The sequence below is a fragment of the Rhopilema esculentum genome, chromosome 16 (genome assembly GCF_057945365.1).
Source record: "Rhopilema esculentum isolate cy_ngs chromosome 16, ASM5794536v1, whole genome shotgun sequence".
NCBI lineage: Eukaryota > Metazoa > Cnidaria > Scyphozoa > Rhizostomeae > Rhizostomatidae > Rhopilema > Rhopilema esculentum.
In genome coordinates this window covers 13667083-13680383 of record NC_142830.1, presented here as the reverse complement: position 1 = coordinate 13680383, position 13301 = coordinate 13667083, and the positions used below count along the sequence as shown (strand labels likewise).

The window sequence follows — 13301 nt, the reverse complement described above, 5'->3', positions numbered from 1 at the left end:
AAACAACCTGATCTTTGGAAATAATAGCCTACGTCGTAGACCCCCCTTCCAAACGAAGATAGGGTCTACCAATTAATGAGGCAAAGCTTGCTACAGGCCGCTCACAAATTCTGGAACTTAATTTATGCGAGGGCATTGATGCTTGCATAATTAAGGACATGTAAAACAAATCAATTGGTGCTACGATCAGTTGTGTCGGAGTTTGATGAAACAAAATTCGCGTGTATATCTTTGCAAGTTGCGTTTCAAAACACAAGATACATCGATCAACATCTGCATTCGCCGCCATTAAATTCCTTTCAATTGACTATGGTTCATTTACACGTCATTGACATTCATTTAACACATACGGCTAACTCTTTCCGACTAACCCATTTAAGAAACGTTCTCAGAAGACCACTCAAAGAAGGAATATGGAGCAAAATTTGAATAAATGATGAAAAAGTGACCTTTTCATAAATTTTAGGGCAATTGAACAGTAAAAAGATTTAGAGCTCATGAGATATCACTCTTACGAATCATGCAGACGGTTCCTGTCGGAGCAGAACATTAGACGTAAAGAAATAACCCATCCGCTATTTATTGTATCAATATCAATGGAATTTAAAGCACCCAGAATATAAGAATACTGAAGATGCTATGTACATTGTAAATTGCATATTACAGATATACTATGCACTGTGAATATATCATCATATACCGAAATTGTTTTGTTTGCGTCTCTTTGATGGCGCCCAATGAGGGTTAGTCAACGAACTTTATGCAGGGATCCTCACCCGCAATTAGCTGCCCATTTCTCTTCAGGTTAAATGCTTTGTTTATGGTTTCAGAAAACTCAATAGTTTTTCATTGTGGTAAAGAACTTTTCAGACCTTTAATGTGTGAGCAACCACATTCCTTTACAATGACGCATTTTTATACGTACGACCGTACACCTCGGCATTTTTTAGGCCAACCAAAACCGGAGGTCAGCAACCGACTCTGAATCGTGTCTTAAACAGCCAGCCAGCACACTCGAGATAAAACGTTGCAAATCTAAGTAATTGCAAGAATCTCATGTTCACAACAAAATCTTTCAACTGGCCAATTCACTTCAGGTTTCTGTTCTCATCATCTTTATACTTGATGCGGCATCTCAAATATTTCATGTGGTGTTTCGTTACTTTCCGACGAATTATCCTTACTTTCTGAAAGCTCTGGAATTACTTTCAAGATAAAGTTTGACACTTTTCTTCCGGATTTTGACTCTATCTCCGGCCTCAAATAGGTGTCCACTAACCCAGTGCATGGTCCATCTTTTAGAGTGAGCAGTGATTCGCGCCTCGAGCTGCCTGCACGTGACCTTCTGATAGTCTCCTTTGAAAAATCAAGCTCGTCGTAGTCCGGCGAGATGAATCCATAAAGGACCAGTTTGTAATACTTATAAACGACAAACGAAAAAAAGGCGTTTTTTGGCACGAAGCATAACACAAAAGTTAGGGCAATTAGCGAGAATACCTTTCTGTTGAAATAAGCAACAACGTAAAACAAATAGATAATTTGGATACCAGAAATGAGGACTGTTGAGATGATCCATAATAACAGCGCTCTTCTGTACATCCTGCCCTGTGAGACGACGCTGAAGAGTCCGAATAATATTGATATGAAGGAAACAATTTGGAACACCGTATATACATGAAGAAGTGCGACATTGCTGCTTGGAAATTCCGAGAATTTTGGGGAATGGGATACGGCTAGTGCGAAGGAGACAAGAATCTGCTGACCACTTTCAATCTGCAAATAAGAAAAAAATGTTTCTTAGATGCTACGTTTGAAATTGTTACATCATTGATTGGTCCCCCGGTAAACTCTGTTGCTTACCCAGGGAGAGGGTGCTCAATATGAGAAAGAATAGGGGGTCCTCAGTGAATATGGCGTTTCATGAAGCGCGAGACTTCGGGTCGCGGCTTAGAGCGGCTTGGTTTTAACTTCAAAGTATCAACAACGTTGTCTGGTACGAAAAATTGTAGAGCAGAACGGTCAGCAATAATCTCTATTAAGAAATATATTAATAGAAATTAGCTCCTTAAATATCTCTGGATACATCTCTATCAGATAGGCCCTATCTCTCGAAAAAATTTAAAGGCGTTCAGACTGCTAATTGAAGGAGCAAAAAATAATTCATCTACAACATGAAACATGACAAATCTGCATCGTTACTTAATTTGTTCAAACCCGAATGTAAACTCTGTTTATCCACGATTTTGACAAAAAAGTACCTGGCGATGTAACAGAGTAGAAGAAAATCGATCTACAGTTAAATCATGTATAACGTTTTTAATTTTTCTGCTTGATTTAATTTTAACAACAGGATCTGATGAAAAGACTTGAGATATACTTTTTGATAATTAGAGCAAAAAATAATCGCTGCTGTTTCACGTTTTTTTGAAAAACAGATATTTCAAAGGGCATCAATTTTTTGTAAAACATTGCTTTTAAGTCCCTATTTAATAGCCTATGGTCCAGGCACGTAAATACTGGGGGGTGTGGGGGGCTGGGGGGTGTGGGGATGGGGTGTGGGGGTGTGGCATCCCCCAATCTTTCATCTAGTCGGAAAATTTGAGGACAGTCGGAAAAATTTAAAGCTGTTGGTAGAAAGCTAGGTTAATCGGAAAAATTTGAATCATTTGTGAAAATTGAAGTTTTGACTCAAATGACCTTGTGAACTGTAGCTCAAAGAGAAGCATAAGAAAGGTTTAAGTTCAAAAGAAAATAGTTGTTTGATAAAAGGCAGTCCTAAAAAAATGAGAGGCAACGCAATACAGAAAAAACGAAGTTTTGTATGAAAAATGCAAGTATTTTCAACTACATTCGTCGTAATGGGGATAGTGCGATAATCATTCCATCAAATTGCTTTCTAGAAACGGGATACGAAATAGAATTTTTTAAATAATATTTAACAGTAATGCTTAAAGAAGCGCAGTACATTTCCCATGACTTGTCTAGCACTATCTCCGTTCGAGATTGACCGATGAAACATAGGCGGCGCCAGGTGGAGAGCTTGGTGTTTCAGCTTCCCCCCCCCCCATTTTTTTGCAAAAATGTATTTTAAACAAATAGAGCGAGTAAAGGAAAAGATATAAAGAAAAAACAATTCAACAAATCCTTTAGTTGCTTAATTTCCAAGGAATACGCCGAGGTCTATGGGGCCATATAAAGTAATGAATTCAATTTTAAGACTGAAATAAATCAAACGTAATAAGAGCATGCCTTAAAAATAACAAAATTTTTTAAACGATTACAAGAAAATACCTGCAAGAAATATTCTGATGTGTATTTTAAGCTAATCTAAAAAGCGTGGTCGTGGAAATTTTCTACTCGCTTCGCTCGCAGGGAAGCCACTTCTTTCGAATATCCCTGAGGCCCCCGCCAACCTCCAGCTGGCCCCTTCAAACGTACCGCTAGCATAATGAGTGCCCCATAAAATAATAGGCATAAAATATCGTGAAGCGTTTTAGCGCGTTATTCGAAAGATGGTCCTTTAGTCTAATAATTCTATCAACTCGAGCCCCCCCCCCCACTTTGAATCTCTTGGCACCGCCCCTGTGAAAGGCTAAACGACCCCATGATTCTTACTTGCGAGAAAGACATTTTGGACAACGTACATTTAGATAAGATAGTGGAGCGATTGGCAAGTCGTAGAAGGAGAAAAATTGAAAACCTGATTTTTGGACTGTACGTATGTTTTGATGCACTAATTAAACTAATAGTCTTCATGCTCGATCTTCCAAAATCACGAAATCTAGAAACTTTATCATACAGCTGAAAAATTATTTACGAGACAATTTATAAGGTTTTGTTGGTAAAAAACTATTAAAGTTTAGGCCCTCATGCAAAATTAGAATTGACCTTTGTCAGTTGGAAATTTTGAGCCCTTCACCCCCAAATATCTGCCAATTTACATCCCTGCTATGGTCTACTCTACATCTAATTTTCGTAACAGGTTTTTATAAAATTCTCCCGCCAAAAAGGTGTATTCATTTCAAAATACAAACTATTTAAACCACCACGCGGCCGATTTTGAAGGAAAACGTGCACAAACCCCCGGGTAAACTTCATTTATGAATGAAAGAAAACCTGGTTATTTTGATCAGTTAAAATAAATCCAGATTCGAAAGATACATTGTGGTTTTCAGCATTAATTTCACGGAAATTACTTTTCTGTAAACTAAATTCAATGAACATCAAAACAGTATTATTCTTCCATTGTGGTAAAAGCGCTTTATAAAAAAGCCAGTTCAGATGAGGCAAAAGCGTGTTTAGCTGGCAAACCGAACCTGGATCTTTAGCGGTCAATTTTCCTCTATTGATAAACTTTATAATCCTGAAATCTAAAAATTAAGAGGTACTTTCAAAACAACTTAATAAGCAGTTCCTTTCAGTGAAGGGCGAACCTTTGATTGATAATAGCTCGAGCATCCTCGTGTTTTGAGGGAGTTCGATATCATAGACAGTTTCGAGCAACTTGAAGCTTGAATTCGCTTACAGATTGACGAAATGCATTTTGGGTCTAGTGGAGAAAATTAAACTAACCCAAGATGCATTGCAAGGTACTTTATATTAAAAACAAATTAATTTTTGAGCCAAAAAAACAACGTCAAAATTGAATTGATTTTAGGTATGCAAAGGAAGACTTAATAATTTAGTTCTATACGACTTGATAAATAATGGTACAAGTTACATCCACTAGACCCAAAATGCAAGGTATGTAGTATTTACCCCGTGTAGTTCCCATTGGACCATATGTCAGTATTGCACCTCCCCCACGCAAGGGCCATATCATATCATCAAATTTTTTACACATAACTTCCCAGACCTTTTTATTTTGTGGATCATTTACTAAACCTAATGGCACTTGGCTCGTAAGCATTTGCCAGTTGTTCTCAATCGTTTTAACAAAGGCAAATCTGAATACTGATAAATTTCAAATTATTTCATTGCTAGCTTTTTCAAAGAGACCATCTTCGAGTTCGCGACGCCATAATGCAATTCTGTTGCTTTATAGCTACAATCCCGGACAAAAATGTTGAGACAAAATGCAATTTTTGTAGTTTTCTACTTTACCTTGCCCCTGTAAATTCGAATACCCCTTTTCCCCCCCGAAGCAATGTTGGATTTGTAGTTCTATCACTTCTTCTTCAAAATCGTGCATTCAACATTGAATTGGGAGAGGTGGGAAAGTTATTTTTTAAAGTAAAGTGAAAATATAAGCTTTTCTTGAAAAGTCTCAACCATTTTTGTCCGGGATTGTAGTTTCAATCCCTCAGGTGGGGCAAAACAGCGAAAAATTAATGGTGGGTAGAGGCTACTCTTCCACTTTTTGGCCAAAAATACTTTGGAATGAAAATCTGAATTTTATTGATGAACAATGAACCTTGTTTGAGCTACACAGGAATTTACAAATCTCAAGGCCGCTATTTATTGTGGTTTTCGCCCCACAGTATCATGGCGTCGTGGACACCGATATGGTCTATTATTACGCCTTAAAACTCGTACTTTGTCTAATTGTTAAAAATTGAGATTGGAAAATCTTTTCGACTCCGGTATCCTGAATATGCGAGTCAGGATAACTTATTAAAAGGAAACATAAAAACGACAAGGAGTGGAACCTTTTTTTAAAGTTTTTGAAATTCGTAGATATGAAATTCAAACATTTTGTAAAGTTAAAATTGCATGCAACCTATACTGTAAATGGTATAATATTCATGAACAGAAAAATGGGTAAATGTCGTTAGATTTCTGTGCAGTCATCAAATAACCTACACATGCTCAAGCTCTTTGTGCTCTCGTGTGTGGCGTTGAGAGTTGATTAGATTGAGAGTTATCCTTATATTAATTTGTCATTTCATTCGGCAGGAATTTGTATTTTTATTTTGTATTTGTTTCTACCTAGCATCCGAAGGTAGTTTTTAGGACACTGAGAAGCTAATGCTAATCGAGCAGTGTCCTGGTCCTTCCTCTCGATGTTACCACACCTCGTGATTCCTATGCCTGGAATTACAGAGAGCTGCGAGTCGGGTAAAATAAGCATGACTATTGCGAGTCGGGTAATCAGTGGTGGCGCCAGAGGGGGGGCAGGGGGGGCTACAGCCCCCCCGTCGGAGGAGGCTAGCCCCTCCGTCGGAAGATAAATTATGCTTGAATTTTTTTTGTCGGAGCGAATTTTTTAAGTTTTGGCGGAAATAGAAATTTCTAAAAGGACTGTTATCAGAATTCAGGAAGCTCATCCCAAAACAACTCATCGACACATCAATTTCATGGTAAATAATAATCTGTTATAAGAGGTCTGTTCCTATAAAGTTACGTTGTGTTCCAGTTTTCCTTAAGTTCAGTTGGTTGCTTTTTATTTAAATTCATACTTTCCAAAGATAGGCCCTACTTGAATTGGCAACGTTTGATGAGTTGTAAAGATTTAGAGTAGTTTTAAGCTTATCTAGAGGCAGCTTTCAAAAAAAATTTCCAGGGACGCCGGAGAAGGGGGGCGCGGGGGGGCAAGCGCCCCTCCTGCCCTTTGCTAGGAGGGGCAAGGGAGGGGGCAAACGTGCCCTTAGTAATATGTCAAAAAACGTAGTAAAAAACACGATTACACCATTTTGATAGCATTTTTAGCCAATCTAATGGGTGTAGCCACCAAAATTTTCCCGGGGGAGTACCCCCGGACCCCCCGAATTTTCGGCTCGCAACGCTCGCCTTCGGTCTCCAGTACCCTTACAATTCCTTGTCGCCCCCTAGCCCTATCGTTCTCTAAAAAAATTAGCCCCTCCGTCGGAAGTGCTAGCCCCTTTGTCGGAGGAAACCTAGCGCCACCACTGCGGGTAATATAAGCTTGACAAGACATATGCGGCAAAAAGAAACCGAAGGCAAAACGCCGTAAGTTTGAAAAGGTATGTATGCATGTTTTGAGGTCAGAGCTGGGCAAGATTGCCTTGTGGAAGGAGTCTCAGAAGACACAATAATGTCTTGTAAATAAACAGATAGAAAGCAAAACAGAGATAATCGCAAAGAGACAAAACACAGACTTGCTTTGACGTGGTTTCGCTTCATGGCCGCAAATGACTATTTTTATCCCTGTGACTCCCTACGTCAAGGGCGTGTTGGTCAGGTAAATTGAATTTTAAGATAAGATGGCAAGCTATCAATATAATATTCTATTCTTGATTTAGAAGAATTCTCGATGTTTGAAAGAGTAAGAAATAAACACAAGAGCTGTTACGTATGTGCTTAACATCGTCAAGATCTTAAAATGAATGTCATTAAGTGGTAGCTGACAAAATGATGTCAAAAACCATGCTAGGGTTCCTATAGCAACGAGAAAGTGCAAGGGCTCAAGAGAAACAAAATCTAATGAAAACGAGGTTTTCAGCGGCGAGTTGAGCTTTTATTCAGAACGTTTATTTTACCCTACCAAGTGCATGTCGTTTTAGTCCGCAAGAAAAATGTCACTCTTTTTTGTGAGGTAAGAGGCCTACGTCAGATCTTTGCACATATTGAGATCATTGCACACATTGAGGCTGCGTACATTGAGGCGACATTGTTAGATAACGAAAAAAGTAGTTTTAAACCTTGTTTTAATTGTTGTAATTGGTTGATTGGTTGTAATTCAGTCCTTTTTAATCTGATTGTAAGATTTTAACATTTCCCTACCACATTGCTTTCATGCAGATTATGAAACATCATAAAAACCAATCCTTCAAAACTTCTAAGGGGCATCTTCCCTCAGTCCCCCACTTTGTACGGTCATGATGATCCTGGTTTACGCAGCATCTCCCTCATTGTTTACAAAATCAGATTTTACCATATAGGTTTTTGGTACCGCAAAATTTGGAGATGGCACGAAATAGAGGGAAAGATAGCATACTGAAGCACTTTTCGTCCGACAGTGTATAAACTTCGGGCAAAGACCGAATGTAGGCAGTTTTTCCAGGCGTGGATAGAAAACCACGTGGGAGGAGGCTATTTCGTGCCAATGCCATCATTGAAGTGCTCGGAAATAGAGAATAACAAATATTTCATGCGAAGTTGGTCCATAGATTCTCACGTAATGATGTCACAAAAATTTTTTTTCACAATTTTTGAACTTGAATCCGATAAACTGAATAAGCATCATGAAATACCTACAAATGTGCAAAATCAGTTAAATGCATTGCGAATGGGCTGAGATGGTCACATGAGCACAGGTTCCATCAAACCATTGTAATTTTGTCTCTGTTCATAAATTAATGCCAAAATAACAGTAATCCGTTAGCAAATTTCAAATTTTCTATTCGCCATATCTCATCCAACTTTTGATACAATTAGGTGATTTTGCACTTTTGGAAGTATTTTATGCTGTTCTTTTATGTTATGTGATCAAATTCAAAACCTTTAAAAAAATAATTTTTTGTGACGTCACATTTAAAACTCTGTTACACTCGGATTTAAATTCGCACAGATCAAAAATATCTCTTAAAGGCAATCTGTCACGACGTTGATTGATTATAAGAACAAAGAGACTTTTATTGTTTCCAGTCCCCCTTTAATTTATCGCATTGTAAAAAATATGGCGGAGTGCTGGAATCGTGTTTAGGCTATTGTTCCAGCTATAGCTCTCGTTAACCAATCCACAACGAGACAGATTGCCTTTAACTTCGTACAGATCAAAAACATCTTTTAACCTTACGGAGTCATTTTCTTTCCTTGATGGCGTCATGGTAACAGAATCCAATATCAACTTGTAGGTCAAATCACAAAAAACCCACATAAAATAACAGTCTACAACGGTACATAATTATCTACAGATCCAATTAGTGGCCCAATCAAATTAATACTGGCTTCTGAAACAGAATCTTGCAAACAGGGGCGTTTAGTTGATAATAATTGTCTATAGTACTCGTAATCCGTGTAACAATGGGAGAAATAACTAAAGATGTACTTCTCTCTTCTCCAAATAGAGTCAAACAGAATGGAAAGTTACGCACAATAATACCCGCATAAACTGAGACAAATTTTCAATTCAAGTGGAGTAGACCCACTAAACGTCTTCAGAAGGGCCTTGCCCTCTCCTTAACTCTACGCAAGTTTTTACCGCCATGATGGTGATTTTGGTGAATGAAAATCATAGAAACAAGGAAATGATTAAGATTTACACGGGTTTATCGTTGCCTCTGCGATGGCGTACCCACGGCAATACTATTGTCATTGACACAGACAGGTTATAGAAATGTGCTATTTGATCAGCATAGTATTTTATCTTAACACATTCATGTAAACACAACTCTTACGAATGCAAAGATATAGCCAATGAAAAGGATAGGGAAGAGTAAGGAGTCTTGTGGGAGCCCTCAAGCATGAAATACAAAACAATTCATTCAGCATTGTTTAATGCGACAGGCGTTACGCAATTATGTGGTGAATTGATCGTTGCAGGACCCTCCATCTTAAAGCTAAGAGAAGGCAGGATTCTAATACCAAACCATGCCATTGAAAAGATTTTGTAAAAATATGATTACCGCATCTTTAAAGCTGCTGAAATCTGATATGGTCTTCTAACATTAAACTCCCAGGGGTCCTCGATCACCATTCACCACAAAGTTACAATGTCTTGTTTTGCCAAGGGGACCATAGCCTACGGGAGAAAAGAAAGCAGGTGGGGCATAGTAAAACGGGGGGCTCCTTACCCTAAACTAAACGTTTACCCCTAGTGGCCCTGATTTCTTTCCTTAAGACACTGGGAAAAACAAACAGTTTGTTCACTTGGATCATAAGTTTTAGAACCAAGGTCAAACTACATTGGCTTGATAGAGGAGAAGCTTGTTGCCGTATCTCAAATCCAACATTTCCAGTCGAATTTGCACGTTGGTTATAGGAGGGGTATCCTTAGGGTATCCTTTCAGGTTATATGGTTATATGTACAAAATGAAAAAAATGAAAAAATAGATTTTTGTGACGTCATCATTTTGCCAATCTTTACGTTCTAAATAAAGATGAAATCGTACTGGCTCTTCAAACTCACTCGGAAGAAACTTGAAATGTAGGCGCTTGTTGTGACTGTTTAGCGATAGGGGTGGAGAATTTTCACTCGCTAATTGATTATCCTAAGTCGCCGATTTAAGGGAAGCGATATCTTAATGACCATTTAATATTTATTGAATATCAATCCTTGTTGCACGTCCCATTGGGCCATTCGCGTTTTATATTTATTAGACAACGAATGCTATTCACGATTTAAAGTTCATCCTAGATTAAAGTCTATATGCCTATTTATCAGAGAGTCTTATTTCAACGGATCGATCATAGGAATTGGGTTAAGGTGAGCTTTTCAGATATCGACAGAAAGGATGAAAATTGGATTAAAAAACCAAGATTTTTGCAACGAATATGACACACCGTAGATTTACAATGGCCTAACCGCAAATCATAACACGATGATATTCTATAAGATATTACTCACTCCACTACAAAAGAGCAAGCTGTTGATTCCTCAAATTAATTACTAAATGCATTCAGCACAGGCATAGGTGGGCCAACATTGAGATAAAAGAAAATGTCCTCTACATACTTCAAGGGCAGACCACGTAGAGAGAATTGCCCAGAGTTCGCCATTGCTAATTAACTCGAATGGAGCAACCTTCCACAGGTAAATGCTAGCCTTCAATAGACAAGCCTGCCTCCATCGAGAGAGCTTGATGTTTTTCCTTCACTAAAAACAGCACCGAAAACTGCAAGGCTACCACTGCTAGAAACTGTGACAGGAATTTACAGGAGAGGGGAGTGGTTTTCGGCTGGAGGGGCAACCGCCACTTGTAAGTTAAAAGGCGTTTAATGGCTTTGTTACTACCCCAAATTTGGAGGGGGCCCTTATAAAGCTCTATTTTCGATTCAAAACAAGGCGGAAAATGGTTAAATTGCTACTTAAAAAATGAGAAATATTTGATTTACTAATTCGTTCGTTGCTTTTAATTTGTGCTGTTCGGTTGTTGATAATTTATAGGCCTATAGCAATGCGCTCAGTGAAATTGAAAAATATTACAAAATAAGCTGAACGAAGCGAAAAGCCAGCCTAACATGTAAATAAGACTTTTGGTTAAAACAATGAAATATGTTTAGTTGTGCAAAAATCAAGAAATGAATGAAATTCGTAATAGAAAAGGAAAATTCATTGGATTACAACTTTCTTAGTTGATTCATTTACGTTTATTGAATTAAATTCTGATCATTTTAAGGGTTATATTTTTCATTCATTTCTAATTGAGTCAGGTCGTGTAATTTATTCAGGGTAAAGGTTTTGAATAAAGGGAAATGAATTGTGGTGTTAGTGAAGAAAAGCAAAACCGATAAAGAAACACGGGGATGCATGTTTTCTTATTTCTAATTAACCTTTCTCTCTTTAAATCCGTGTAAAGTTTTCAACAATTTCAAATTTTAAAGATTTAAACACCAACGAAAAGAAAATTCGAAACAGCTAGCAAGTCTGGTTGTAACATGGTCTTTCATTAGGAATTCATTTCGTGGGAATTCATTTATTTTTTGGCTTATTATGCTGTGAAATGACCAAATCTTTTTAAACGTCAAATGATTTTTTAATAACAAAATTTCAAGTGATTCTGTCTTCAGAATTGCTTGAGGGCGCTATTTTGGGTAGTCTTTTGGAGTATATGGTCCGAACAGAAGGTTCCTTCTAAAGGTGCCACTAAAGGTGACAATTTGTTTAACAAAGTACCAACAATTCGTCCCAAGAGACATTCACTCCTTTGTTGATCAGTTTCAAAGCTTACCTTGGTCCCAAGAGTAATCCGTTGCAGAAAATTGACAAATTAATTATGGGTTCGATGTTATCATATGCTTCTTCGATTGATTGTAAAGTCAACGTTTATTGAAATGTCCTGCCTAAAAACCTTGAAATTCAAACATTTTTCTTAAATTTTGATATACACATGTTTAATTATGATTAGAAGAGGATGATTTAAAAAACCTCCTCTATTATATTCGACGACTTAGCGGAGATGCTTTTGAAAGTAATGATCAATTAATTCACCATTGCTTCTTGCGATGCATAACGGGACAAGCGACCTCAATGACACAATTTAGCGAGATGAGACATAAGCCCAGATCAGAGCAATCAATTAAATGTACTGTATTTGACAGTGTCTTTCAACAAACAACTCCATGCTCGCATGAAGCACGAGTTTTGTTTCTAGTATCGCCTTACACTTCTGGTTTGCGACTTCAAAGCAATTAAAGGACTAGTAATAAACAAAATCGAGTTAAAGCCTTACCATGCCTGTTATTGCTAAAACAATCACTCCAATACGCAAGTCACAGATTAAACAGCAAGTTTCTCTTTGCATGCCTACATTGGACATCATCTGCATAGCTCGACAAAACAAACATAACGAGAAAAATCACGCGGCCGAGAAGGATCCAAGTTTGTAGGACAACATTAGTTGACGGTTATGCAGACATTGTTTGTTATCGTTCGTTATCGTGTGGAAATAGTTTTGGTAGAATAGAGATTGGATCTTTTGAAATGCGGAGACAAATCAGGGGGTAATGCACAGAATTTTCCTTCTAGAGGCCTTTGGGGAGATTTGTGTTACATAAAAAAGAGCCCCAAGAGAATAAAGAGCACCAAGAGAACAATTAGCCCTTAGGTAACCCCAAGCAACGCTTTGAAACATACAAAGGGGGCGCGGGGGGTGGTGGGTATCGAGAAGGGTTTGAGAACTGACAGTGTCAATTTGCGTGCCTCTTTTGACTTTAGAAAAGTCGAAGGGCAGTTCAATTTTGCAAATAACGTATGAAATTTCTACCAAACAAAAAAATTTTCAGAGATTCTCTGATGAAGCAATAGGATTTTTACCAAATCTTTTCGAGATTTCCATAGAGCCATTTTCCCCTCGAGAAACTTATGGCTTTTCTTGCAAATTTCTCCTTTTAAAGAGTTCCTTCTTTGCTATTTTATCCTAACGTTGATCATAACGGAGAAAAGCAACAATTTGATTGGTCTCAAAACAGAAAAATGGAAATGCCTCATTATTTATTTCTTAGACCCATGTCAGCCCTATCCAATCCATTTTTCGACTCAGTGCCCGAATATTGAAGCATTCCATTACCTACAACCTGGGGCAATGTTAAGCAATCGAGGACCAGATATGTAGCCTTGACAGGGGTGTAAACATTTTTGGAATGTAAACATGCGATGGTTTCATGGGCTAAATGGAGTGGAGGACCTAAAAATGGCGTTAAGTTCTTTCAGTGTTTTGTATAGAATTCCAAGTACAGTA

At 37.9% G+C, this 13301-nt stretch overlaps 1 protein-coding gene across 1 annotated transcript; it reads right to left on the bottom strand.

The window, feature by feature from the left end:
- Nucleotides 1-573: 573 nt before the first annotated feature.
- Nucleotides 574-12531, bottom strand: LOC135682489 (uncharacterized). Its single transcript, XM_089113127.1, has 2 exons — nt 12294-12531; nt 574-1773 (listed from the first exon to the last, which is right to left on the bottom strand). Exons 1-2 carry the CDS (start codon nt 12387-12389, stop codon nt 1117-1119), a joined length of 753 nt encoding a protein of 250 aa, XP_088969253.1. The 5' UTR covers nt 12390-12531; the 3' UTR covers nt 574-1116.
- Nucleotides 12532-13301: the final 770 nt, after the last annotated feature.